The 25,066-nt window shown below is 57.6% G+C and overlaps 1 protein-coding gene across 3 annotated transcripts; it reads left to right on the top strand.

The window, feature by feature from the left end:
• Positions 1 to 1,418: 1,418 nt before the first annotated feature.
• Positions 1,419 to 25,066, top strand: PLCB2 (phospholipase C beta 2). Of its 3 annotated transcripts, XM_032417399.1 has the most exons (32): positions 1,419 to 1,829; positions 5,741 to 5,818; positions 6,453 to 6,521; positions 7,161 to 7,301; positions 7,466 to 7,545; positions 7,632 to 7,685; positions 7,792 to 7,867; positions 10,356 to 10,456; positions 10,608 to 10,774; positions 10,867 to 11,013; positions 11,202 to 11,359; positions 11,615 to 11,697; positions 11,965 to 12,049; positions 12,627 to 12,771; positions 12,884 to 13,014; positions 13,129 to 13,225; positions 14,174 to 14,258; positions 14,398 to 14,522; positions 15,016 to 15,170; positions 15,698 to 15,862; positions 16,468 to 16,567; positions 17,318 to 17,422; positions 17,561 to 17,655; positions 17,782 to 17,857; positions 18,102 to 18,146; positions 18,264 to 18,486; positions 18,579 to 18,753; positions 18,864 to 18,940; positions 19,031 to 19,126; positions 19,619 to 19,676; positions 20,327 to 20,413; positions 20,769 to 25,066. In XM_032417399.1, exons 1-32 carry the CDS (start codon positions 1,746 to 1,748, stop codon positions 20,970 to 20,972), a joined length of 3,567 nt encoding a protein of 1,188 aa, XP_032273290.1. In that variant the 5' UTR covers positions 1,419 to 1,745; the 3' UTR covers positions 20,973 to 25,066. The 3 variants fall into 3 exon arrangements, 2 of the variants coding, with proteins under 2 accessions (XP_032273290.1, XP_032273289.1); XR_004301023.1 differs by lacking the exons at positions 18,579 to 18,753; positions 18,864 to 18,940; positions 19,031 to 19,126; ... (1 more) ...; positions 20,327 to 20,413; positions 20,769 to 25,066 and having other exon boundaries at positions 17,940 to 18,146; positions 18,264 to 18,316; XM_032417398.1 differs by lacking the exons at positions 17,782 to 17,857; positions 18,102 to 18,146; positions 18,264 to 18,486; ... (4 more) ...; positions 20,327 to 20,413; positions 20,769 to 25,066 and having other exon boundaries at positions 17,343 to 17,422; positions 17,561 to 17,652.

Below are 25,066 nucleotides of genomic sequence, written 5' to 3'. Positions count from 1 at the left end.
TGTGGCATCCCCAATGGCATCCCTGACAGGAGAGGAGCCTGTCTCTTGTCCTTCCCCAGGCTGAGGGAGAGGGAGGGGATTATCTTTCCAGGCAGACAAGAGGGAGGGACTTGGGTGCAGGAGACAGGTGTAGGGTCTTTGGGAAAGGGCCAGGATTTCCCTTGCAAAATCCATTCAAACTGACCAAGGGTGAACCTGATCCCAGGGAGGGAACAGGGAACTTCCAGGGCACCAGAGGGGCCCCCAGAGGGGCACAAGGCTGGAGGGAGGTGGGGAGGAGAGATGAGAGACTGAAGGCTTGGAGGGAGGGGACAGAGGATGAGTCCTGAGAGCAGAGGGCAGGAAAGCAGGGAGGAGTTCCACAGCTGCTTCCACAGGCTGTGAGGTCTTGTTACAGGATCCACCCCACTGGTCTTGGACTCTTGGAATCGTTTTTCTGGGGGGTATTTTTGTGCTAGGAATCCCCCTATCTCCAGCCCTATGTCCTCTTATCCTGGCCCAGACTGGCCAGCAGAGGCAGTTTAGGGCCTGGGTGAGGGTCCCACAGTTGTTCAGGGGTGGCACAAAGGCCCACGGTGGGCCCTAGAGCAGAAAGGCAGGCCCTGAGAGGGGAAGGAAGTCCCAGGCAGAGCTCCCTGCTCCCCCAGCTAAGTTTAGAAGGGTGATAAGGAGGAGCAGTTTAGGCAAGAGGAAGTGGGCTGGCTGAGCGAGGCTGGGACTGAGCTCCCTGGGCCCGGTCAGTGTTAGGTTCATGCACCCCGAGAAGGAACCCAGAGCTGAGGCCCCTCTAAGCAGCCTCCTGCTCCAGTTTTCTCACCCCAGGCCCTGGGCACAGAGCAGAGGAGAGAGCCTGGCAAGAGAGCGCAGTGGAGGCTGGTGGCCCAGGGTTGCTGCGGGTGGAGTCATGTCTGGGCTATGGAGGTTCCGGGCCTCTGCCAGGCCCAGAGGGTCAAGCGGAGTTACGTGTGGTGGCGGGTGAGAGGCGTGATTGCCTCACTTCTACCTCATTTTCATGTGAGGAAGCATTGAGAAAGAGGAGCTGGGTGTTCAGCAAACTTTACTTATTCAAAACACCCAATCCCAGCTGGGCCCTACCCCACCTTCAACTCCCACGTCCAGGGTGGTCCCAGCCCCCTCAGCCCCTGGAAGAGACTCCTATACTTTAGAGCCCACCTCTGCGGAGGTCCCTTCCCCTGGGGAGCTCCTGACACCCTTCCCTCAGGCCCAACCTGGGCAATAGTATCCCCACGTGGTCCCCATATTGTTCCTTCTCTAGCCCCTCAGCTTCATCTGACCGGAGACTACCCCTGGGACTGAGCCCCCCCGCCCCCGCCCCCCAGCCCTGGCTCCAGGGCGACTGGCCTCAGAAGCTGCCTCTCAGTCCTGAAGAGCACAGAGAAGGAAGCCCTGAGCAGGAAGTGCTGAGGCACAGGGTGAGGGGGGGTGGCTTTGCAGAGGGGAGCCTAACCTCCCTGGGCAGGAACAGTGACCACAGCCCCCCTACCCCCCCTGAAGGCAGGTGGGAGGAGGCCGATTTAAAAGGCAGATGGGCCTCTGGCCAGAGCGTTCAGCTCTGCCACCAGCCACGGCCACCCGTGGGCTCTAAGAGTATCCAGACTTCCGGACCCTCTCAGGGCGGGTGCCATGTGAGCCCAGCTTGGCTCACCTCCAGCCGGCCTTCCTTCCTTCCCTCCTCCTGCCCGCGTGGGCCTGCCCAGCTTCTCTAGAGAGGGACGCTCAGCACCATGTCTCTGCTCAACCCTGTCCTGCTGCCCCCCAAGGTGAAGGCTTATCTGAGCCAAGGGGAGCGCTTCATCAAATGGGACGATGTGAGTGCGGCACTCGGGTGGTGGGGGCCCTGCTGTTAGGGGCTTTGCTGGGAGGGGGTTGGTTTATGTCTGCTGGGACCGGGCGCCGGTGTGGCTTGGCCAGGCAGCGGGTACAACTGCCTGGATAAACAAACCTGGGGGTGAGGGTATGTGCCCCAAGCACGCATCCCTGGACTGCCGGGGCCAGGGCTCTGTGTCTGGACTGACAGCGGGGTGGGCCGCCTGGGTGCTCACCGGAGGGACTTTCTTTGCGCTTGGGTCTGTCCTCCCCCAAAGCCCCAAGACAAGCCGGGGGGATACTCATCTCAGTGTGAGTGGGAGGAAAGTGCCCCAAAGCTGTGGCAGGGCCAGAAGCAGAGGTGAGCCAGGCCCCTACTCCTAGCAGAGATGCCCCACTCTTGCTCTTCCTCATCTGGCCCTGCCCTGGTCCAGGGAGGCCCCTGGTCCAGGGAGGCCTGGTCCAGGGAGGCCCCTCATCTGGCCCTCCCCTGGTCCAGGGAGGCCCTGCCCTGGTCCAGGAGGCCCCTTTCAGGGGAAGACGGGTACTTCCCCTGAGCTGCCATGGGGCAGCCATAAAAGGCTGGGGGACCCTAACGGAGAACCCGAGGCTTCTGCTCCCAGGGGACTGGGAAGGAACTAATTGACTTCTGCTTCTGCTGGCTGCTTTCAGCCGAGCACCCCGCCACCAGCCTGTCTGCAAGGAAAGGGGGGGGGCCAGTGCTTTGCCCTGTACCTCCGTCTCTGCTGTCTTTTCCTTCTCAGACTGGGGCCTGCCTCCCAGACTCTGGTCCTCCTAGCCCCTGAAAATGTTGTGTTGTGACAGGCCAGGGATTCTCTTGGGCAGGCAAGAGAACAATTTTGGGGTCCTTCGTGAGGCTGCTAGGCAGGCCCACAGAATCACAGTGGGCTGGTCCCAGGAAGGAAACAGGAAGGCTCTGCGGGGAGAGGAGGCCTATAGGGCTGGCTCATTCTCCTTACAGGTGGGCTACAAGGGGATTCTGGGTCTGTGAGTTAAGGCAGCCTGGGGCTGTTGGCCATTCCAGGCTGCACTAGGCTGAGTAATCTGGTTGCCATGACTATGGGTAGGAGGCCCCTGGTTAGACGATTTCTGCTTCCCTACGAGTGGTGTGGGCGATGTGGCATGGTGGTGACAGGTCCCAAGAGACTGTGGAATGAGGGAAGTGGCTCAGAATGAAAAATGAAGTGGCCTCTCTCAGTTCCTCTGGGAAGTGTGTGTAACCTGACTGGGCAGAGGGTCAGTAGGGGTGGGGACATGCTATATGGCCTTGTCTGCAGGCCACTACCTGTGAAGCTGGTTGTTGCCCCACTCCCCTCCCTGCGGCAGGTCGCAGCATGGCCCCAGGATCCTGACCTCTAGGAGCAGGAATCTTCTAAGCCTAGTCACAGGACATATGCACCTGTGGGACAGGGCTCTGTTCAGAATGCCTTTAGTCCAGTTGTCAGAGGACTTGAATATGTCATGTCATGTTGAATAAGCACAATGCAAAAGATGTAACCAACTCCCAACTTAATTTTGCCTCCCATGGTCCCTTTACAATGTATTTGGTGGGAGAAGCTCTTCTCCTGCCCATGGAAGGGCACTCAGCCAGTCACAAGACATTCCATTTGCTTTTGGGTAATAGACAATCTTATGGTCACTTTTCCTCAGAAAACCCAGTCTTATTTCAGAAACGAGTTATAATTTAAAACTCAATCTTAATTTGGATGACATCTTCCGCCCTCCTCCTTCTAGGAGTGGTTTTAGGTGGGCTGTAGGTGCTCTGAAAAGGCCTGCGGCAGGATTCCCTGATCTTCCTCCAAGCCCCCTCCCCACCATGGGGTGCAGGCAGGGAGGTGGGAGACGGGTACTGAAGTTCTTAACTGAACGGGTGCTATCATCAACAGGCTCATGCTTTCTGAGCCTGGCAGAATGTTAGGCTTATTCTTTCTCTGGTGGACATTTTTGAGGATTCTCCTCAAAGTGAGGAGACCCCCACTGAGCTGGTGGTCCCTTACGTAAAGATCCTTCTGCCATCTCTATTGCGGGAGGTCACTCAAAATTACTTCTTCAGCCCCTTGGGATCCAGTTTCTACCTTTAGTTTCCTGTGGCTTTGGACTCTGCCCCTCTTTCCCATGGGCCCACTCTGGACCCCAGCACATACTCTTGTGTTCACTGCCCCAACAGACTCTGGGGTTTGGGCTCATCTAGCACAACCAGGGTCTCAATGCCTCCGACACTCGGTTACCTGGGCAGGAGTCAGACCCCAGTCTGCTTTGCCCCACAACTGCAGGGGTGACCAAAGCTTTCTAAGTATACTTGAAACCCCTCACTAGGCTTAAAGTGAGGCGTCAGGGGGCACCTGGGTGGCTCAGTCGGTTAAGCGTCCGACCCTTGATTTCGGCTCAGGTCATGATCTCAGGGTCATGAGATCAAGCCCTGCATAGGGCTCTTCGCTCAGTGGGGAGTCTCACACACTCTCTCTCTCTCTCAAATAAATAAATAAATCTTTAAAAAAAAAAATAAAGTGAGGGCTCAGGCATTGCCAACCCTCCCTTGGGGGGGGAAGGGAGTGGGGCTCACAACACAGCTTTCTCCAAAATTAGTCCCCTCACAAAGTGGTCTTTACCCCAGACTCTAACCATCCCTGATCTGAGAACCCTTTTCTTTTGACCATTTCCTTTGCAAATTCTTTTTTTTTTTCTAAGATTTTATTTATTTATTTGACAGAGAGAGACACAGAAAGAGAGAGAACACAAGCAGGGGGAGCAGGAGAGGGAGAAACAGGTTTCCCGCCGAGCAGGGAGCCCGATGCGGGGCTCGATCCCAGGACCCTGGGATCATGACCTGAGCTGAAGGCAGACACTTAACGACTGAGCCACCCAGGTGCCCCTCCTTTGCAAATTCTGTACTTGGTCGGGTTTGGTGTGCGCAACTACCATGCCTCGTTGGAAATTTCAATTTTATATCTTGTTTTATATGCATACAAAGGCCATCAAAATGAAGGCTAGCCTGTGTGCTCTGTGAGTGGAACAAGAATTTAGAAGCTAGTTCATTGATCATTCACTGGCTTCTTCCACAAACTTGGAGCACTGAGCTCGTGGTCTAGCACATGAGCTTATGGTCTAGCTTACGCTACAGCACAGGCTGGTTTCCCTGGAGTCCACAAGCCCTTGGGGATTTTCCGGATGGGCTTCTAGCTGTGCAAACCACATACACACTGTTATAGCATGTTTCAGGGAAGGCTTTTCAGAAGAGGGGAGACTTGGGGGTGCTCTCTGAAGATATTTCAGGCAGGGGAGGGTTGGGTTCTTAGGCTTGGAGGTTCGAATGCGCTTGGTGCCTATGGGACAGTTGGATGGATTGGCTGGGCAGTGGTTTGTGGAGGGGAGGATGGGGCATGTGGGAAGCCAGGTAACAGGTGGATTGTATAGGGTCTCGGATGCAGGTGCAGGAGTTGGGCTCTTAGCTCTCACTGTGCTGAGTTCTCCTGGGTGGCGGCGCTGAGTCTTGCGGAGACATTCTACCCCTTTGGCTGAGCTGTGGCCGTTGAAAACAGGGTGAGGTGGGGGCCAAGACCCTGTTTGGGGTCTAGAGGAAGAACCTCTATTTGGGGTTTAGAGGGGAAACCTCCTCTCTTTCAGAAATGCTATCTCTAATTCTCTACCCCTCCTCACCCCTGATTCAGAGGTTTTAAGGCTTGTGCCTAGCCCAGAGGTCTGGAGAACCAAGAATATGCCTGCAGATTCCCTGGGCAGCCACCTCCCGGGGAGATGATGAGCTCTGAAACCCCCGGCCTGGGCCAGGGAAGCTTGGCCTGACGTTTCAGAGCAGAGAGCTGACCCCTTCTGTCTTTTTTCTGTTTATTTGTCTTTTTTGGCTTCTTTTTCTTTTGACCACTTCTGTCTATAGGAAACTACAATAGCCTCCCCGGTTATCCTCCGTGTGGATCCCAAGGGCTACTACTTATATTGGACATATCAGAGTAAGGTGAGGCAGTCCCTACCTGAGCTCCTGCTGATCCACCAAGTCCAAGCAGCCTTTCGATAGTGCAGGGGTAGAGGTGTGAATGCCCAGGGAGGACAGACTGACGTGGCAGGGTGGCTCCGTGGCAGCCTCTCGTCCTGTGGGCAGGGGCTATGTGCTCTGGGAGGGAGGGCGCAGGCACTCCAGCCCTGGCTGCCTCGGGCCAAGATGCTCCAGCCTTAGCATCCCTTGGGGAGAGGGAAGGGGAAAAGGCTGCTTCTCTGCCTGTGGTTCTGGGAAACATGAGAGCTCAGAGAGATCAAGAAGGGTCTCGGCACCGGGAGGTGGGGAGGGGAGGGGGGGACTTGGGGAGAGTCCAGGAGAGTGTGGGCAAGACCACAGACCTCAGCTCCTGAGTCAGTTGAGTGGCCAGGGAAGGAATGGACAGAGGAAGGGAGGAGGCTCACCATGAATAGGGAGAACTGATTGGTGGGAAGAGAAGGTTGGGGTCCAGGCCACCCCAGAAAGTCTTGGCACCTACAGAAGGCAGTTGGCCAAGATGTGAAGGGGTGTTGGAAGTTCTCTCCTCTCTGTTCTTCAGTCTTCACTGACCTTTTTGTCCACATCCCTTCTTTGCTCCTGCCGGGGCGCCCTCCAGGAGATGGACTTTCTGGATATCACCAGCATCAGGGATACCCGCTTTGGGAAGTTTGCCAAGATACCCAAGGTAGGTGGGCCCAGTGGCAGCCCAGGCTCAGCATGGCCACAAGCTCCGTGGGGCGAGGGCAGGGGTCCCTGTGGGGGTGGGAAGCCTGGTCTCTGGAACGAGGGAAGAGTCCCCAGGCTGGGCAGCAGGGCCTCCTCCCTGAGTTGAGGAAGCTCCTGAGCTTACCAGAGCTTTGGTACCAGGGGACCCTGGACAGAGATGTCGTGTGGCCAGGTCCTGCCCCCCAGAGCACCCCAGACTGTCTGGGAGTATTGCTTATGCACACCGCCCTCCCCATCTCGTTTGCCTATATTTGTCTAATGCCGGTAGGAACACTGGAGGAAGGGTTTGGGGAAACAGGATTCCATGAGACTGGGAGCTAAGAATCCATCTTCAAACGAAAAATGGCAAACAAAATACTCAGCACACCCAGGCCACACTGCTGGGTTCATCTCTTCCGGTGGGCTCTCCCACCCCCGCCCCCCTCCAGCCCCTGGGGTCAGGGAGGCCAAGATGCTGAGGCCTGTGGCTCCTCCCAGGGGGATGGGATTCCACCCTAGGCGGCCCCAGTTCTAGTGCGGTGGGGAGGGACCGGGAGAGGCACAGTGGGCTGGGGCTGGGGCACACTTCTGATCCTAACCGTGTCACGGATTGCTGTAGAGCCAGAAGCTCCGGGATGTCTTCAACATGGACTTCCCCGACAACAACTTCCTGCTCAAGACACTCACTGTGGTGTCTGGCCCTGACATGGTGGACCTCACCTTCCACAACTTCGTCTCCTACAAGGAGAATGTGGGCAAGGTGCGCCGGGGAGGGGTGGGGGGGGTAATAGAAGGGGGAGGCTCAGGCCTGGGGCTGGGCACCTGGGGTAGCCTGCGCTTCCTGTGGGATAGGCCTGGGCTGCAGGGGGTGGGGGCACCTGTGTGTGGCCAGCGTCTGACGGCTGTGCTCTTGGGGTCCTGCAGAACTGGGCCGACGATGTGCTGGCCCTGGTCAAGCACCCCCTGACAGCCAATGCCTCCCGCAGCACCTTCTTGGACAAAATGTAAGTGCCCGCCTGCCCAGCCTTGGTGTGTGGGGCTACGTGCCCCAGCCCCTGGGGCCTTGATGAGCTGCTTTCTGCCCCACTAGCCTGGTAAAGCTCAAGATGCAGCTCAACCCCGAAGGAAAGATTCCTGTGAAAAAGTGAGTTTCCTCCACTCTCTCCCCACACTTCCGCCCAGCTCCTCAAAGCCTTCCCTCTCCAGGTCTGACCCCTCTCTTTGCCTGGTGCCTTTCTCTGCTCCTTTAGTCTTTTCCAGATGTTTCCTGCTGACCGCAAGCGGGTGGAAGCTGCCCTCAGCGCCTGCCACCTCCCAAAAGGCAAGGTGAGTGGTTCTCCCGGCCCAGCCGAAGCCCTCACCTGAGCTGGCTCTGACAAGAGGCCAACCTGGCCAAGCCTGGTTAGGGTGGGGAGGGGGTGGGAACGATAGCGCAGCCTAGCCCACAGCCCGAAAAGCCAGGTAACCCTAGAGCACTGGCTTCTGATACTCGGCACAGAGACAGATCCAAGGGAGTGTGGAGGAGATGCCGGGGTCCAGAGCAGCTTGGTCTATACTGACTACTCCTGGGGGGCTGTGGGGGGCAGTGGGTGGTGGACTGCCTCTAAGGCAAGCAGCCGGGATGGGTACATTCCCATTCTAGCCTTGGAATGAACGTTGAGAGTGAATGTTCTCGCCTAGAGGAGCGAGATAAGGTCAGCAGGGATGGAGGCAATCTGCAGGGGTCTGAAATGTGGAGAAGGGGTTAGTTCTGCAGAGTGTGGGGGAGGGGAACAGACCAAGAGTCGAAGCTGCCAGGACACAGCCTTTAGCTCAACACAGGGAAACATTATTTTTTTCCCTTCTGATTAAGTAATTTTTAATTACAAGTTGTAGGCAGGGTCACCCCATGAGGGGCCTTATATGGATTACAAAAAGGAGCCCTCTGGGCAGATGCAGCCCTGAGCCCAGGGTTTGTGTCTGGCTAGGGGAGTGGATTTCAGACTCCTGTGCCCCCTTGGCCAGAGCCTTTGTATAGAGCACCAGCTGCACCCCATGGGGTTTTGTCTCCTGATAAGAATTTGCAATGCGATAAGTAAATAAAACTAAGACCTCGTCAGTCACCTGTCCACATGGGGCCCGGGAAGACTATTCCCCCTCAAGTCACAGCTCAACGGAGCTGGTGCCCCTTGATGCCATCAGTCACAGGAATGAAAGCATGGGGTTGGAGAGAGCGTGGGAACGGGCTCCTGCGGAGGGCCCCCAACCAGGACCGCTGCTACACATCCACCCTCCTTCTCTCCTGCCTCCTGAGCTCCCACCTTGGCTGTCCTCCTTATTTGTCAGCTCTCCTTGTGTCCCAGTAGGAGTCACTGACCCCTCTTTGCTTGGAGCTGATGGGTCCAAGTTCCAGTCTTAGGGAGATACGGTCTGGCTCTCTTGTTCAGACCCTCTACTCCAGCTCCAATCTAAGTCTGATGTTGGCCTTCCAGTAGGATCCTGGAAGACATTTAATGGGTTTTTCTGGGATGAAATGCAAACGCACAGAATCCCCAGAGACCATTAATCTCCTTGCAGTTTCTATTTCTGTAACATTGCCCAACCTGGACATCATACACTATGTGACCTTTGATGTCAGGCTTCAGTCCGTTAGCATAAGAGTTTTAGGGTTCTTCCATGTTGTAGCCTGGAGCGGCACGTCATGCCTTTTCACCACTGAGTGATATCCCAGTGTTTGGAGGTTCCACCTTTGCTTCTGTGTTCATCAGCTGATGACCTTTGGGTTGTGGTTGCTCTTTGGCCATTTTGAATAATGCCGCTACGAACCTTCGTGTGCATGACTTTGTCGGGACATGTGTTTTCACTCTCTATACCTAGAGGTAGAATAGTTGGGTCACGTGGCAACTTTATATTTAACATTTTGAGGAACTGCCATACCGTTTTCCAAAGTGACTGACCACTGTACAATCATACCGGCAACGTACGAAGGTCCTGTTTCCTCAACGGCACTTGTTACTGTCTTTTTAGAATTGGTCTCGTCCTGTGGGAGTGAAGTGGTATCTCCTTGTGGTTTTGGTTTGCATTTCCCAAATGACTAATGAGATGGAGCATCTTTTCATGTGTTTATCGGTCATTTGCATATCTTCTATGAAGAAATGTTTATTCAAATCTACTGCCTTTCCAATGGGTTGTCTCTTTATTGTTGAGTTGTCCCTTCCTGGATATTTGATTTGCAAATATTTTCCCCTGTTCCGTGGACTGTCTTTTCACTTTCTTGATGCTATCCTTCGAAGCATGAAAGTTTTTCATTTAGATGAAGTCCAGTTTGTCTTTTTTTGTTGTTGTTCCTGGTGCTTCTTGGCGTCTCTAGCTATTATTGTTGAATTGTCCATTTCTCCCTTCAGTTCTGTCAGTTTTGGCTCGTGCATCTGGGGGCTCTGCTGTTAGGTGCATCGTTTCTATTCCAGTTGCCTCTTTTAGAAAATTTGTCCTCTGCTTTAAAAAAAGAAGGAAGAAGACAGCCCACCGCTCTGGCAGCAGACATTCTTACTTCTAACCTCTTCTTCTTCCCCCTGTGGTCATTCCTAGTTCCAATCCTGCCCCAGCCAAGGGACTAGCCAGTGTCCAAGTTCAGGGGCAAGGCAGACCAGCTAAGCATGCTCTCTACTCAGCAACCAGCCCCTTGAAAAGTGGGTGCTCAGGAGCCTGATCGATGCTGCTCTGCCCACCCTGAGCCCGCCCTCTGACAGGCTCCCTTGCACAGGCCTGGGCCTCATTTGTGGTGTTTAGCGTGGAGAAGGTGGGCGCAGGAATGATCGGGTGACTATTCCCCCAGAACGATGCCATCAATCCTGAGGACTTCCCAGAATCCGTCTACAAGAGTTTCCTCATGAGCCTCTGTCCTCGGCCAGAAATAGATGAGATCTTCACTTCCTAGTGAGCTTCCTCGGCTGGGCTGGGCATGGGGAAGGACTGCTGGCTAAAATCCCGCTTGCCATGCTGGGCATTAGGTGGCTTCTCTGGAGAAGGCGGTTGTCCGTGCTCCCCAGCCCGGGGGCCACAGACCTGAACCCTCTCTGGCCTGCAGCCACGCCAAGGCCAAACCCTACATGACCAAGGAGCACCTGACTAAGTTCATCAATCAGAAGCAGAGGGACCCCCGTCTGAACTCTTTGCTGTTTCCACCCGCACGGCCTGACCAGGTGCGGGGCCTCATCGACAAGTATGAGCCCAGTGGCATCAACGTGCAGAGGGGTGAGGACTCAGGGAGCCCCTCCCCTCTGTGGCCTGACCCGCTCTGCCCAGGCTCTGCAGGCCTGACAGCTCTGCCCTGCTCCCCGCCCCAGGCCAGCTCTCCCCGGAGGGCATGGTGTGGTTTCTCTGCGGGCCCGAGAACAGCGTGCTGGCCCAGGACAAGCTGCTGCTCCACCAGGACATGACGCAGCCACTCAGCCATTACTTCATCAACTCCTCACACAACACCTACCTGACAGGTGACCCGGGATGACCTCATCGTGACGTCTCCTCTTCTGGGGCTGGGGGTGGCTCCTGTTCCCCAAATCCATCCCTCTGCGGGGCTGGCCCTCGGGCTGCAAAAGGACGGACTGTGTGGGAGCGGGCTGGGGCGAGCGGGACCGGCCTTGAGCGAGCCCCTGCCTCCCCCCTCCCTGCTCTGGCTCAGCCGGCCAGTTCTCTGGCCTTTCGTCCGCCGAGATGTACCGCCAGGTCCTGCTGGCTGGCTGCCGCTGTGTGGAGCTGGACTGCTGGAAGGGCAAGCCCCCTGACGAGGAGCCCATTATCACCCATGGCTTCACCATGACCACAGACATCTACTTCAAGGTGAGCCTCTTGTGTGGAAGCTGGTGGCAGTGGCATTAGGAAGGGCCCAGGGGGCGGGGATGGGGGAGCGGGTGAAACAGAGGGGAGGGATGGCTGCGAGGCCTCAGACCAGTGAGGGGACCAGAGGGGACCCTAGGAGATGGGGACCACAGTAGCTCTCCAGTTCTGTGTGTATTGAAACTGGGAAGTGGGGAAGGGTGCTGCTGGGGGGCTGGACCACTGACCTCCTCTTCACCTGGCCCCCTTCTCCTCCAGGAAGCAATTGAAGCCATTGCAGAAAGTGCCTTTAAGACCTCCCCCTATCCTGTCATCCTGTCATTTGAAAACCATGTGGACTCGTGTGTATCAGACCTTTTCAGCCTCCTTCTCTCCCCTGTCCCCATCTCTTGCGGAGAGCTGCCCTCCCCTAGCCCCCCCCACCTCTAGTCATGCCCTCCAGCTCTCTTCCGGGCCTCCACACAAGCTCCTTGGGACCCCAGGCTCTCCTGCCTATGTCCCCGCCTCCCTGACCCCCTGTGCCCCTGATGACCTGGGTCAGGGGCCCAGAAGAATGGACAAGAGGAGGGTGGACCTGCTGAACCCTACCCCACTTCTGCTCCCTGCAGACCCCGCCAACAGGCCAAGATGGCCGAGTACTGCCGGATGATGTTTGGGGATATGCTGCTCACAGAGCCCCTGGAAAAGTTCCCGGTGAGTGGACTTCGCTGTGAGGCATCTGGGCCTGGGGGCTGGGGGCCTGGGGCAGTGTGGGGGCCAGGTTAAGCAGGCAGATGTCCCCAGAGGATGTTGGGATTTATCTGGGAGGATTGTGGGGCCAGGATCCTATCATTTACCATGTGTCAGGCGCCGTGCTGGGCTTTGAGGGCTATGTTAGTGACAAAGACCCAGTCCCAGCCCTCAGGTTGCTTACGTTTAGTGGGGAGACAGACAAGTAACCAGGCCATTGCAACCAGTGGCTGCTATGGGAGTACTTGGGCATCAGGGAAGGCTTCCTGGAGGAAGGGAAGGCAAGCTGGAATCCAAAGGGAAACTGGATTTATCTTGGTGAGAGTTGGGGAAAGGGTATTTGAGGCGGGTGAGGGAGAAGAGTGTTGTCTGAGGAATTGGATAAGTTGGGTCGGCAGGAGCGCGGCACACGATGGGGGCAACGGTGGGAGGCGAGGCTGGAGAAGCAGGCCGGGCAGATGGAACACAGCTTGATATGAAGGAGCTGAGGTTGCCCCCTGAAGGTGTGGAGATGGTGCTGACCGTCTCCCCGCTCCCACAGTTGAAACCAGGCATCCCCCTGCCCAGCCCTGAAGATCTCCGAGGCAAGATCCTCATCAAGAACAAAAAGAACCAGTTTTCTGGCCCAGCAGCCCCCAGCACTGAGGGCAGCTGCTCCCCCACCGCCTCTGTGGGTGAGGACACAGGTGAGTCAGCCTGGGTGGGGGAGCATCTAGAGGGGGAGAGAGGGGCTGGGCCTGGAGGGGATGTGTAGGGACCCTGGTCCCAGTGCTGACAGAGGTGCGGTGTGTGTGGCAGTGTGGGCTGGTGAGGAAGGGGCCGAGCCGGAGGAGGAGGAGGTGGAAGAGGTGGAAGAGGTGGAAGAGGAGGAGGAGGAGGAGTCGGGAAACCTGGATGAGGAGGAGATCAAGAAGATGCAGTCGGATGAGGTGTGTAGGGGGCAGCCCGGAGCCCCTTCTGCTGTCTCCACGGCAGAGCCCTCCAGGCGCGGGCGTGGGGCCACCTCCCTGGGTTGGGTACTGCCCTCCCCCTCTCCTCCCTAGGGCACAGCGGGCCTGGAGGTGACAGCTTATGAGGAGATGTCCAGCCTAGTGAATTACATCCAGCCCACCAAGTTCATATCCTTTGAGTTCTCTGCCCGTAAGTAAGCATGCGGTGGGAGGAAGATGGTAAGCTGGAGACTAGGCTAGATTCAGGAGAAGACCCTTAAGAAGTATGTCCTGACAGCAGAGCTGCTTGATGGGTGGGAGGAAGGGGACGGGGGATCCTCCCTTCCTTGGACGCGGGGGCCCTATTTATAGAAAGAGCCAGGCAAAGGGCTTCTGTAAGTGGCAGTGGCTCCCAGTTTACCAGTGCTGTACTGAGGAACTTGGCACCAACCCGAAAGCTCTGGAGTGTGTCAGTGACCGGCCGGCCACTTATGACAGGCCATCTTAGCTCTAGTGACCCCGGGCTCCTACAGCCTCCTACAGGTTCTATGGCTCCCGGGGCTGACTGGTGCCTCAGAGAAACTGGCCAGGGCATGTCTGGCCCTCGCACCCTTCCCTCCCTGTGCACACCCATGCTACTTAGCTTCTCTGCTCTTCTCAGCTGTGCGTGCCCCCAATGTGAATACCTCTTCCTGCACACACTCGTGCCGTATATGCGTCTACCACACTGACTGCTCATCCCTGGACCCGCAGTCCGCAGCGCCCCCCGTGCCCACCCGTGCCATGTCTACCCCCTGGTGTACACCTCCCACCCCGCCCCCACCCCTCAGCCATACTTGTGTGCTCACTCTCTGCACATCATCGCGTGTTGCTGACCCCCTGGGTTCCCCTTCTCTGTGCCATCCAGGGCATGTGCCCCTCACTCTCCAGGACACACCCCATCCACGTGCAGGTCTCCCGAGCATACCCTTTACCCCCCAGTGCGCCATTACCCACACAGATCTGCACATCAGCTTGGCCCCTTCGATCCTTGGGCCTCAGTGGGAATGCTAGGTTGGAGGGATCTCTGTGCTGGAGGGAGCTACCCCAGAGGGAGAGCAGGGAGGAGGGAAGGGGGGCCAGCCTGACATGGTCCCCTTGCCCTTTCTCTCTCACACAGAGAAGAACCGAAGTTACGTCATCTCGTCCTTCACAGAGCTCAAGGCCTATGACCTGCTTTCCAAGGCCTCAGTGCAGTTTGTGGAGTATCCTTGAGGCCTCCATAGCCAGGGTCCCTGGTTGGGGTGGCGCGATGGGGAAGGCCTGGGGACAGGGCACGCAGGGGGAGCTGTTGGGTCCTCCTGGTGTGGACGGCCTTGGGCCAGCTCCTAAACTCTGGGACAGCTACAACAAGCGCCAGATGAGCCGCATTTACCCTAAGGGCACCCGCATGGACTCCTCCAACTACATGCCCCAGATGTTCTGGAATGCCGGTTGCCAGATGGTTGCCCTCAACTTCCAGACGATGGGTGAGGGTACTTCCCCTGGCCCCTGCCTCTCCTACCTTCACCCCATTCCTGGGGGGGTGGCTTTAGAAGCGACCAGGGGTCCTAATGTTGGTTGCACGTGCAGGCATGTGAGCAGTTAGGGATATAAATGCATCGGCTTATGCCTAGATGATGGCACATGTACGAGTACGCACGTGAAGATGCCAGCGTGCTGGCACGAGTTCTGGCTGCTCTGCCTGAATGAGCCCATAGGAACACCAGCTTCACCGGCCTCCACTCCCACTGTGAGGCACAGCCCAGCCGTGGCCTTGCTCCGGCTAACTCCAGCTTGTGGGGCCTTCCTGAGAGATGAGAAACCCTAAGGAAGCAGGCTGGGTCATGAGAGACCCTCATCCTCCCAGTCCACCCAAGCTCCCCATTCCACAAGACAGGAGAGGCTGGGGGATGTAGGAAATAGAGACTGGGTGCAGACCTGGGGCTGGGCCTTCCTCACTGAGTGCCCTTGTCCCCCCAGACCTGCCCATGCAGCAGAACATGGCGCTGTTCGAGTTCAACGGGCAGAGTGGCTACCTCCTCAAGCATGAGTTCATGCGGCGGCCTGACAAGCAGTTCAACCCCTTCTCGGTGGACCGCATAGATGTGGTTGTAGCCACCACCCTTTCCATTACGGCAAGGCCCTGGGGTGGACGAGTGGCAGGAGGGCTGGGGTCTTGAGGAGAGAGATACAGGAGCTCTCCTCCTCCACTCCCAACCCCCTCCCCTGATATCCTGAAAACTTTAGCCCAAGCCAGTTCGTGCAGTAGCAAGTTGCCTTGGAAACTGCCTCCTCCTCAGCACTGGAGGCTGCCTCTTGGTCCCCATGGAAACCAAGGGGAAGGGCTGAGGCTGGGGTGGGGGAGGGGAGAAAAGTAGGCAGAGTGGGGCCACAGGAGCCCCAGGCCCTAGGGGAGTGTGCTGTTTTCCTTCCCAGCCTGGGGAGGGAGGTGGGGAGGGCCACACTTCTTCCCTGAATGCTGGAAGCACCTGGGTGCCGAGAGCTTAGCTGTAACCCTTGAGCCACACGGCTGCAGCTGGATGGGGCTCTTCACAGTAGCCAAGAACGGATGCTTCAGCTACAGGAGCTAGAGGCCCCAGATGTGAGGCAAGAGCTTGGGTGGGAGAGCTGAGGCTGGCCTCCTGTCGGTCCCTGCCCCCAGGTGATCTCTGGGCAGTTCCTGTCGGATCGCAGCGTGCGCACGTATGTGGAAGTGGAGCTGTTTGGCCTTCCTGGGGACCCCAAGAGGCGCTATCGCACCAAACTGTCACCCAGCGCCAACTCCATCAATCCTGTCTGGAAGGAGGAGCCTTTTGTCTTTGAGAAGGTGGGGAGCTAGGGCAGGGCAGGGGCTGGGGTCTGTCCCTACTTCTTGGCCTCTGCTCATAGAAAAAAGGAACTAAATAAAGGGACTTCCTTGATCGTCCTCCTCTCCCTACCCGTCACCCTGTGCCCTCCTAATTTTAAGAGTCCCAAATCCACATTTACAGAAGTTTACTTGGTGAGAAAGTTTTATGTGGGCATCCGTGTGTGTGTGTGTGCGCGCGCACGTGCATGTGTGTTCATGTTAGGATGAGAGGCAGAAATGTGAACGGCCAGTCCAGGATACAGAGTCTCAGGGTATAGAATCCCAGTCCAGGGGGGTCTTTTGCCCTGATTGGATTCTCATTGGCAAGGCTGTCCAGGACTTTCTACACTAGGACCCCCGAGCCCTGGGCTACGGAGCCAGCCCTTCTCCCCTGTGTGGACCAGCCAGGGCATGAGCTAAGAGGATGCCTATGTGTGTGGCCTAGAGTGTGTCCTCTGTCCTCACCAAATCTGGTAACACTTGCCATGTTCTCACACTGACGCTAAGACTTCTGAAGCCAGGGAGGTGGGTAGCTTGGCCACTCTCTCCCTTCCCCAGCTTGTCCTGTCCCGAACTCTCCCTAGATCTTGATGCCTGAGCTGGCCTCCCTCAGGGTGGCTGTAATGGAGGAAGGCAACAGATTCCTTGGACACCGCATCATCCCCATTAATGCCCTGAATTCTGGTAAGGATGGAGTCCTTCTTTGCTGTTGCTAGCCCGGTCTGAGACCAAGGCCAGCGTTAGGAGCCTGTCCAGAGGGTGCAGCAGCTTCAGGGAGGTGGCCCTGCGACCTTACCTAACCCTCTCATGTATCAGCCTTGAGGACTGTGGCAAGAACAGGAAACCGACAGAGGTGGGGCCTCTGCCCACCTAACAGAATGTCTGTAATTTTCTCGAACTGCTGGGGCAATTTCCCAAGTAGCTGATACTTATTGGGCACTTAAAATGAGTTATGGGCTTATAACACATTCTCACTTAATCTTAACAACAACCACATGAGGGGCGCCTGGGTGGCTCAGTCGTTAAGCGTCTGCCTTTGGCTCAGGTCATGATCACGGGGTCCCGGGATCAAGCCCCACATCGGGCTCCCTGCTCTGTGGGAAGCCTGCTTCTCCCTCTCCCACTCCCCCTGCTTGTGTTCCCTCTCTCGCTTGTCTCTCTCTGTCGAATAAATAAATAAAATCTTAAAAAAAACACACACACAAAACAATAACCACACGAAGTAGATCCTATTCACCCCATTTCACAGCTAAGGAAAATCTCAAGAGATTTAAAGTAAACTGCCCAACGTCACACAACCAGGAAGGTGCAGAACCAGACTCAGACTCTGGCCTCTCTGACTCTAAAGCCAGAGGTCTTGAGTACTGGGCTGCTCCCGAGCTGTGCTGGGTGGCAATGGGCATGGCTTACTGCCCACCCCGTCATGCCCGACAGGCTACCACCATCTGTGCCTACACAGCGAGAGCAACATGCCCCTTACCATGCCCGCACTTTTTGTCTTCCTGGAGATGAAGGACTATGTACCTGACACCTGGGCAGGTAGGTGACCCATTCCCCCTCCCCCTCCTCAAGCCAGCCTCCAGAGTGGGGCAGGACAGGTAGCCTGGGGTAGATGAGGATGGGGGAGGCTTCCAGGTTCATCTCCACACCAGGCCCATGATGCCCCTATGCACCCAGATCTCACCGTGGCTCTTGCCAATCCCATCAAGTTCTTCAGTGCCCATGATAAGAAGTCTTTGAAGCTCAAGGAAGCCATGGGAGGTCTGCCTGAGGTCTGTGTTGCCTGGTCCAGGAGCTTTGCCCTCTCGGAGGGAAGATGAGGGAGGGGGGCAGGGTCCTAGACTGAGAGACAGAGAGAGCTGTTGGAGCCTTGTTCCTAATCTGCTCTCCCTACACAGAAACCCTTTCCACTTGGGAGTCCAGTTGTCGGCCCGGTCAATGGGGCGCTGGCCCCGACGAGCAACGGGTCTGCAGGTATGCACTGCAGGGTCCTCCCACAGTCTGCAAGGGCCTCGACCTCTCCAGCGGTACCCACAGGAACATCCCCCCAAAACAGACTTTCACCTGGGATGGGAACGACTGTGTCGGACGCCTTAGCGCTGGGAAAGTGCGCTGCAGGGGGCCCATACAGCCACCCCCAGAGGGCAGGGAGGAGCCGGCCAGAACCAGGGGGCCCACCCCCCGGGGCACCTGTCAGCCCACCCTGTGGCTCTTGCAGCTGCCGGGTACAGGGCCAAGGAGGAGACCGCGAAAAAAGCTGCGGGTAAGGCCTGCTGAGTCCGAGTGATCTCGGGAACGAGCCTGGGGAGGGTCCGGGACTCCTGGAGGGGCGTGGGGAGGGGCTCCCGGGCGGCGGCGCACCTCACCCCGGCCCCCGCAGAGCCGCGGACCGCCAGCCCGGAGGAGCTGCGGGAGCTGAAGGGCGTCGTGAAGCTGCAGCGGCGGCACGAGAAGGAGCTGCGGGACCTGGAGCGGCGCGGCGCGCGGCGCTGGGAGGAGCTGCTGCAGAGGGGCGCGGCGCAGCTGGCCGAGCTGGGGCCGCCGGGCGCGGGGGGCTGCGGGGGCCGCAGGCTCGGCCCGGGGAAGGGCTCTCGCAAGAAGAGGTAAGGGCGGCGGCGGCGGGCTCTGCCCCCGGTGGCGCTGGCGGGCGGGGGCGGCCGAGGGCTCAAGGCCTGTCCCCACGTGGCCTCCGCAGGACCCTGCCCTGCGAGGAGGCCGCCGGGGCCGCGCCGAGCGAGGGCCGCGAGGGCCCCGAGGGCGCGGACGCGCGTGCGCGCGAGCTGAAGGACCGGCTGGAGCTGGAGCTGCTGCAGCAGGGTGAGGAGCAGTACGAGTGCATCCTGAAGCGCAAGGAGCAGCACGTGGCTGAGGTGCCTGGGGGAGGGGGGAGGGGGGAGGCACAACCCAACCAACACCCCCTCCCCACCTCCGCACAGCAAAGGGCTTTTGGAGCTAAGCCTCTCCCTGCACTACCCCGCAGCAAATCGCCAAGATGATGGAACTGGCCAGAGAGAAGCAGGCTGCGGAGCTGAAGACCCTCAAGGAGACCTTGGAGACGTATGATTGCCTCCCACCCGTACCTGACTTTCGCCTCCCGGGAGGGCTCAGGCCCCACGGAACATCTCCCTGATGCCTGTCTCTCTGCAGTGACACCAAAGAGATGAAGAAAAAGCTGGAGGCCAAGAGGCTGGAGCGGATTCAGGCCATGGTCAAAGTCACCTCAGACAAGATGGCTCAGGAAAGGTGAGCCCTTGACTCAAACTCCAGGGCCAGTCTGAGCAGGGACCGCTCTAGGTGGGAAGGGGCCTCCCTGCAAGTGGATCCTGACTCACTTCCCAGAGATGTACCTGTCCCCTGGTGCTGGAAGGTTAATCCTATTTCTGTCACCTCTGGTCCTCCTTAGGCCAAACACAGAAGCCATCACTCTGAGCACAGAGGAGAATTTCAGGGAAAACTAATCATACAAACAGGGGGGTGAAACCTTGGGACAGCAGCTTTCCCTCCCTGCACGCCGTGAAGGACAGTGCATTTTTGTGAGGAAGCCCTCTCCTCAGACGGCCCCTGGAGCTCCCAACGGCCCCTCACGTCCTCCTTAGTTCCCCACGATTACCCCCACTGGCTGGTTATGCTCCTATGGTGGAGTCCTCATTTTGTCTACACCCTGAAGAAACTTGGTCTTACCCAACTCTTCCAAGGGGCCTCCTGCCCTCTCTGAAACTCTGATCACCCCAACAGGCTGAAGAGAGAGATTAACAACTCTCACATCCAGGAGGTGGTGCAGGTCATTAAGCAGGTGTGTAAGAGCTGTGTCCTTCACACACACACACACACACACACACTCACACTCACCCTCTACATAGGAGGGATGGGGAGGCCCCAGGCCTTTATGTTGTCTTTAGGAGATGCACAGTCCAGAGCGGCCCATGCAGCTGGGGATGGGAGGAGGCAATGAAGGGGAGGAGGAGCCCCCAGGCTATCCCAGGGTTCTGGCCTTTGTGTGGAGGTTAGGGTACCAGCCTAAAGGGATCTGTCTCTGGCCAGCTGACCTGGATGGAAATGATAGGCGCTAACTGGCCAGGGGAAGATGGGATTGGGGTGGGTGGGTGGGTATGAGGGAGTGAGGGGGGCTTCCCTGGGACTATTAGCAACAATAACAGCTGGCTGAGCTGGGGCCACCAGGCAAGGGGGGCTGCGCGGTCCATTTACTGAATCCCGAGCTTGTGGCAGGCTCTAAGCCAGGTGCTTTACATGAACTGTCTCATGCACTCCTGCACAACCCAGCAAGACAGACTATTATCTTCATTTTGCACATTTAAAAGAACTGTTTGAAGGTTAACAAATGTGTCCCAAGTCTTACAGCTGGTTAACTGGGACTGTAGCTGGATTCCAAGCCAGGCTGCCTGTCTGTGCTGTCCTGACTGCCTGCCTCTCACTCTCACCCAGATGACAGAGAACCTGGAGAAGCACCAGGAGAAGCTGGAGGAGAAGCAGGCGGCCTGCCTCGAACAGATCCGGGAGATGGAAAAGCAGGTGACAGGGATTACCACCCTGGCTGCCAGCAGAATTGGCCTGCCCCAGGGAGCCGCCAGTCGGGAGATGGGTGGGGGCAGGAAGGGGACTCACCCCTCACTGGTGGGCTACAGGCCCTGGTTCCCACGGGGTCCCGCGGCCCTTTAAGATGAGACAGCTCTACAGATCTCTTTGCTTGGTTGGCACCCCCTTCTTTGAGAGGCTCCCTGATGGTCTCCACTACCCCTCACCTCCTACCCCAGTCTCCTGGGAGAGCTGAACTGACAGGGCATCTCCTTGTCTGACTATCCAGGGGAGGGAGAGTGGGCAGTTGGCCCCCTCCTGAGCCAGGCGGTGGTCTTTATTGTCCCCACAGTTCCAGCAGGACGCGCTGGCCGAGTACGAGGCCAGGATGAAGGGCCTGGAGGCTGAGGTGAAGGAGTCAGTGAAGGCCTGCCTCAGGGACTGCTTACCCTCTGAGGCCAAGGACAAGCCTGAGAGGCCCTGTGAGGCCTTCGGGGAGCTGTGTGAGCAGGACCCACTCACAGCAAAGGCGGGTGTCCAGGAGAGCCACCTCTGATGCCCTCATCCTACTGGGACATTCTGTAAGGACATTCACTCTTCTCTGGGATGAGGCTCCATCCCCGCAGGAGGAAAGACCCTAGCATTCTAAGGCTGTGGGAAGCAGGGGCTCTTTTGGACTCTGGAGCTCCCTCCTCAACAGCCAGGCTAGAAGAGGAGGCGGGAACCAGGTACCCTCAGGGGGAGGGGCCCATCTGAGGTTTAGAGGTCCTCTCCAATCTGACTTCCTACTCCATCCTTCTTCTCTGCCTCTGACTAAGTGTCAAATATAAAATTGTTGAGGGCAAAAGGATATGGACTGGGAGGCAGGAAATGGGGTCCTGGCCCCACTCCACCTTCCCTAGTGTGCAACTCGTGATGCCCCACTCTCGACTCCACGTCCTTACCTGGAGGGCTAGGCCTAGCTCCCTGGAACCTCCACTCTAGCGCCTCTAGGTCAAACAGGACTGAACTCCAAACCCCCCTGCTGTGAGGCCCCTTCTCAGACCTGTCCTGAGTTGGCCTCCTTGTCAGTTCCCTGATACAGAGCCTGGCACTACCTCCACGCTCCCTGGGGCTGGCTGCTTCCAGGATCCCAGGCTGAGGTCCCTTCCCTGGCCTCCTGCCTCTGGGGGATGGGAGGCTGACATGGAAAAGCTGCCTCAGCAGTCTGCTGAGACAACTGGGCCTCTGGTTAGTAGGGAGGGCTAAGGAAGGCCTTTGGGGCACTCTCCTAGGCCTGAGGGGGGTACTTCCTAGTATGTACCCCCACTCAGCCTGCCTGATGAGGTCAGTATCATTTTCTCTCCTGACTTTATGAAGTTTATTTATTTTTCCCCTTACTCCTACTAAAGAGAACCCTGTCCCAATATTTCCTGCCTAAACCTGGCCTTTGTTCTACAGCTAAGAAATGGGGGGCAGGGGGGAGCATGCTGCTGAAATGAAATGGCCTGGGGGAAAAACCCTTGGGAGCTGAACCCCAGGGTGAGGTCCCTTTAAGAGCCCAGTGGAATGGCCCCGCTTCTGGGCCTGAAGGGGATTCACTTCCCCTTCTGCCGGCCCTGATGCCACAACCACTGGAAAATGAGGTCACCCCTCTTCTCCACGCCCCCATCCAGACGTGGCCCTTCCTTGTCTCCATCCTCAGGGCTGCAGCAGAAGAGCCTAGTGCAAAGGTGCCCCCTCCCTCTTGGGGAGCTGTGAACCTCCAGGCCACCTGGGCCCCTTTAGGCAGACTTAGAGTGGTCAGATTCTACCAGGTAGTTATGGTTGAACCCAATACTTGCTCGAAAGGGGTTTGTGGGGCAGCTGTTCACTGCACCTATAGCATGGTCCCAAATCCCAGATGGGAACAGGCACTGGCTTGGGAGAGGCCAAGCGGGGGACTGGTTCTGGGAAGAGGTTGTTTTCTTATCAGAGAGTTATAACAAATGCCATTAGTTCTGAGCACCTGTGCCTTCGGAAAATAAACGGAACCACCGCCACCACCCTCCATCCCTTTGCGGCCCTGACCCCCGGGATCCTAGCATTCCCTGGCTGCAGGCTGAGACCAGGGGTCCTGCCCATTCACAGCAGTAAGGCCTGTCACTGACACGTCCAGCTTGCATACACACTGGATACAGCCGACGGTGGACACTTGTACCCCGGAGCCGTGCCCTGTCTTTAGCTCTCCTGCTGGGCACTCAACTGCCCCATCTCCCTGCCAACCCAGGGGTAGAGCCATGCAGGGATGAGGGCCCAGGCCAGAGGAATTCACTGACCCAGGCACGTGGGCATAAGCCAGAGCCAGTACCAGAGAGAGCCCACTGGGGAGTCCCTAGCTTTTGCCAGCGACTGCTGAGGGGGAAGGAGAAACTGCCTTCCCCTAGCCTCTCCGCCAGGCCAGGCAGAGTCTCTGGGCCCCCAGCGTGGAACTGGGAAGCCCAGGAATGGGCTAGGAGATGCAGTCCTGCCTCCTGGAGAGGCCTCTGCGTAGCAGGTTGGGGGCTTCCCGGGGGGCCAGGCCCAGATACCCACCTCCCTGCTTTCTGTCCTCTGGAAAAAGAGCGAGGTGCCCCTGGGAAAATGCCCTAGTCTTTGGGCCCTGGAGGTGAGTTCACTTCTGGCTGCAGGGGATGTGCAGGGGAGGAGTTAATGCCCTCCCTCAGGGCCCGGGGTAGGTGAATTCCTGCTGTGTATCTGTGGGGCTGAGACAAAGTTCCCTGTCCAGTCATTGTGCCTCCCTTTTACATTAAGGGAAGGGTCCCTACCCCCTTCTCAGTCCCATTGCTGACTCAGATACCAGAGTCCCCTGCTGACTCACCCCACCCCCTGCACCCCCCACCCCCCCTAGCTCTCTGGATCTCCCAGCCATGTGCCACCAGGCCCAACCCTGCTGAGCTGGTGCAACGTGACAGGCTGAGGGGGCTGGTGACACTTGAGGAGGAAAGAAGGGGGTCCGGGAGGGGGGCCAGCCACAGACAGAATGACAGACTGCAGACCGGAGCCTAGTGCCTCTGGGAGGAAGCCCTTTTGCCAGCCTGGGGCCTGCAAGGGGAGAGGCTCAGCAGGTGGAGGGGGGGGGAGGGGAGTGCCGAGCGCCTGCCTGCTCCCTGCCTCAGCTCCATCTCCTGTCAGCCTTCGGCTCCCTAAGCGACAGCTTCTAATTCCGGCTGTAGGGGCCTCTGTGCTCTGCAGCACACGCGCAGCTTTTTTTCAGTTTTGCTATTTCTTTTCTGTTCAGAACATACTGAGCCTACGGAAAAGTCAGAGCAAAGGCTCCAGGGCCTGAGACCTGGCACCATCCCCCCATCCTGCCACAGGCCTGGCCGGGTTGGTGGTGGCAGGTGGAGCAAATGCACTGGCTGCTTCTTCTAAAGAGTGGCCAGCACGGCGCTCTGGGCCAAGCCAGGGTGAGGCCCTGACAGGGACCTGCTCCCGCTCCCCCGCTTCCCTGGAACGGTCTCCAGCCACCCCGAGGCAGAGTTGTCTCGGGGAAGCTCACGGAGGAGGGGCCGTGGTTCTTTAGGACCAAGCAGGCGCCCATTGCATGCTCACACTGCTTCTCTCTTCTACCTGCGCTGTGTCACCACCCACTTGTCAGGCTGGCCTGCCTGCCGCACACAGATTCCAGGGTTACCTCCCTCCCTGACTCTGGAAACAGAAAGAAGGGAAGAAAGCAATTTCCCTCTTGCTGCGGAAAAGGGAGATTGAGTCACGAAGGGAAGGAAAGCCTTTCTTCTGCTGAGTAGAGGGAGAGCTTCCCTGCCTCCTTGCTGGGGTTGGAGAGTCTGTGCCCCACCCCCAGGTGACACCCCAGGTGGGGCCCCCACATCTGGGGGTGCGATGGGCCTTTCCGCACTCTGAAGAACTGTGCGGCTCTTTCCCTGACACTGCCTAGCTTGACGTTGCCTAAAGCAGGCAGAGCTAGTATTGTGGGCTTCGCTTGGCAGATGAGACCATGCAGGCCTGGATCCGCACTCTGGTAAAGGCCTTCAAGCTGGGACTTAACTCTGGGGTCAAATGCTGTGCCCTTTGTGTGGTACCATGAGAGAAAGTTGGCAGAGCAGGGGGATTAGAGAATGCAAAAAGATAAAGGGAATGGGGGCTTGACAGTATATACAGGCATACATCACACGCACCCCCCCCCCCCAATAGAGGAAGTGGGAGCCGCTGCTCCGTGGCTGGGCCCAGGATGCCAGGTGGCCATCCCTGGAGTCTAGGAGCTGGAGAAAGGCAAGAAGCCTGGAGTGCAGGGCCCTGTGTGCACTTTGCCACTCACCCATCTGGGCCCACTGTCTGCTTCCCAGAGGCAAATCCTCTTCTTGCCCAGAACCTTTCCCCAGACGGGCTCCTGCTGCAAACCATCTAATCATGGCTCTGCCCAGGCTCAGGGCAACTTTATTATTCCCCTCATTTCCTATCTTCCATAGGAAGGTACTTGGTAAAGCAGCCCTCAGTACTGTCCCCTAGAGGTGTTTTTCTTGCTTCCATGTCCTTGCCTCAGTAACCCTGTCTGGAATGTCTTCCTTATTTCCACGCAGCCAGATCCCCCACATCCTTGAAGACCACCTGCGGAGTCCTACCTTCAGACTACCTGGGAGCCCCTCCACACCCAACCCTACCTTTTCCTCT

The sequence above is a fragment of the Phoca vitulina genome, unplaced genomic scaffold (assembly GCF_004348235.1).
Source record: "Phoca vitulina isolate PV1807 unplaced genomic scaffold, GSC_HSeal_1.0 scaffold20, whole genome shotgun sequence".
In the NCBI taxonomy this organism is placed as follows: Eukaryota; Metazoa; Chordata; class Mammalia; order Carnivora; family Phocidae; genus Phoca; species Phoca vitulina.
The sequence above is the reverse complement of the archived record's forward strand: the minus strand, read 5'-3'. Positions and strand labels throughout refer to the sequence as shown.

Bases quoted from the DNA above. Each gene is read 5' to 3' on its own strand.
- PLCB2 (XM_032417399.1), top strand. From the start codon at position 1,746: ATGTCTCTGCTCAACCCTGTCCTGCTGCCCCCCAAGGTGAAGGCTTAT. The intron at 5,819-6,452 runs GTGAGGCAGTCC...GGCGCCCTCCAG, and splicing joins ATTGGACATATCAGAGTAAG to GAGATGGACTTTCTGGATAT. The intron at 7,686-7,791 runs GTGAGTTTCCTC...CTGCTCCTTTAG, and splicing joins GGAAAGATTCCTGTGAAAAA to TCTTTTCCAGATGTTTCCTG.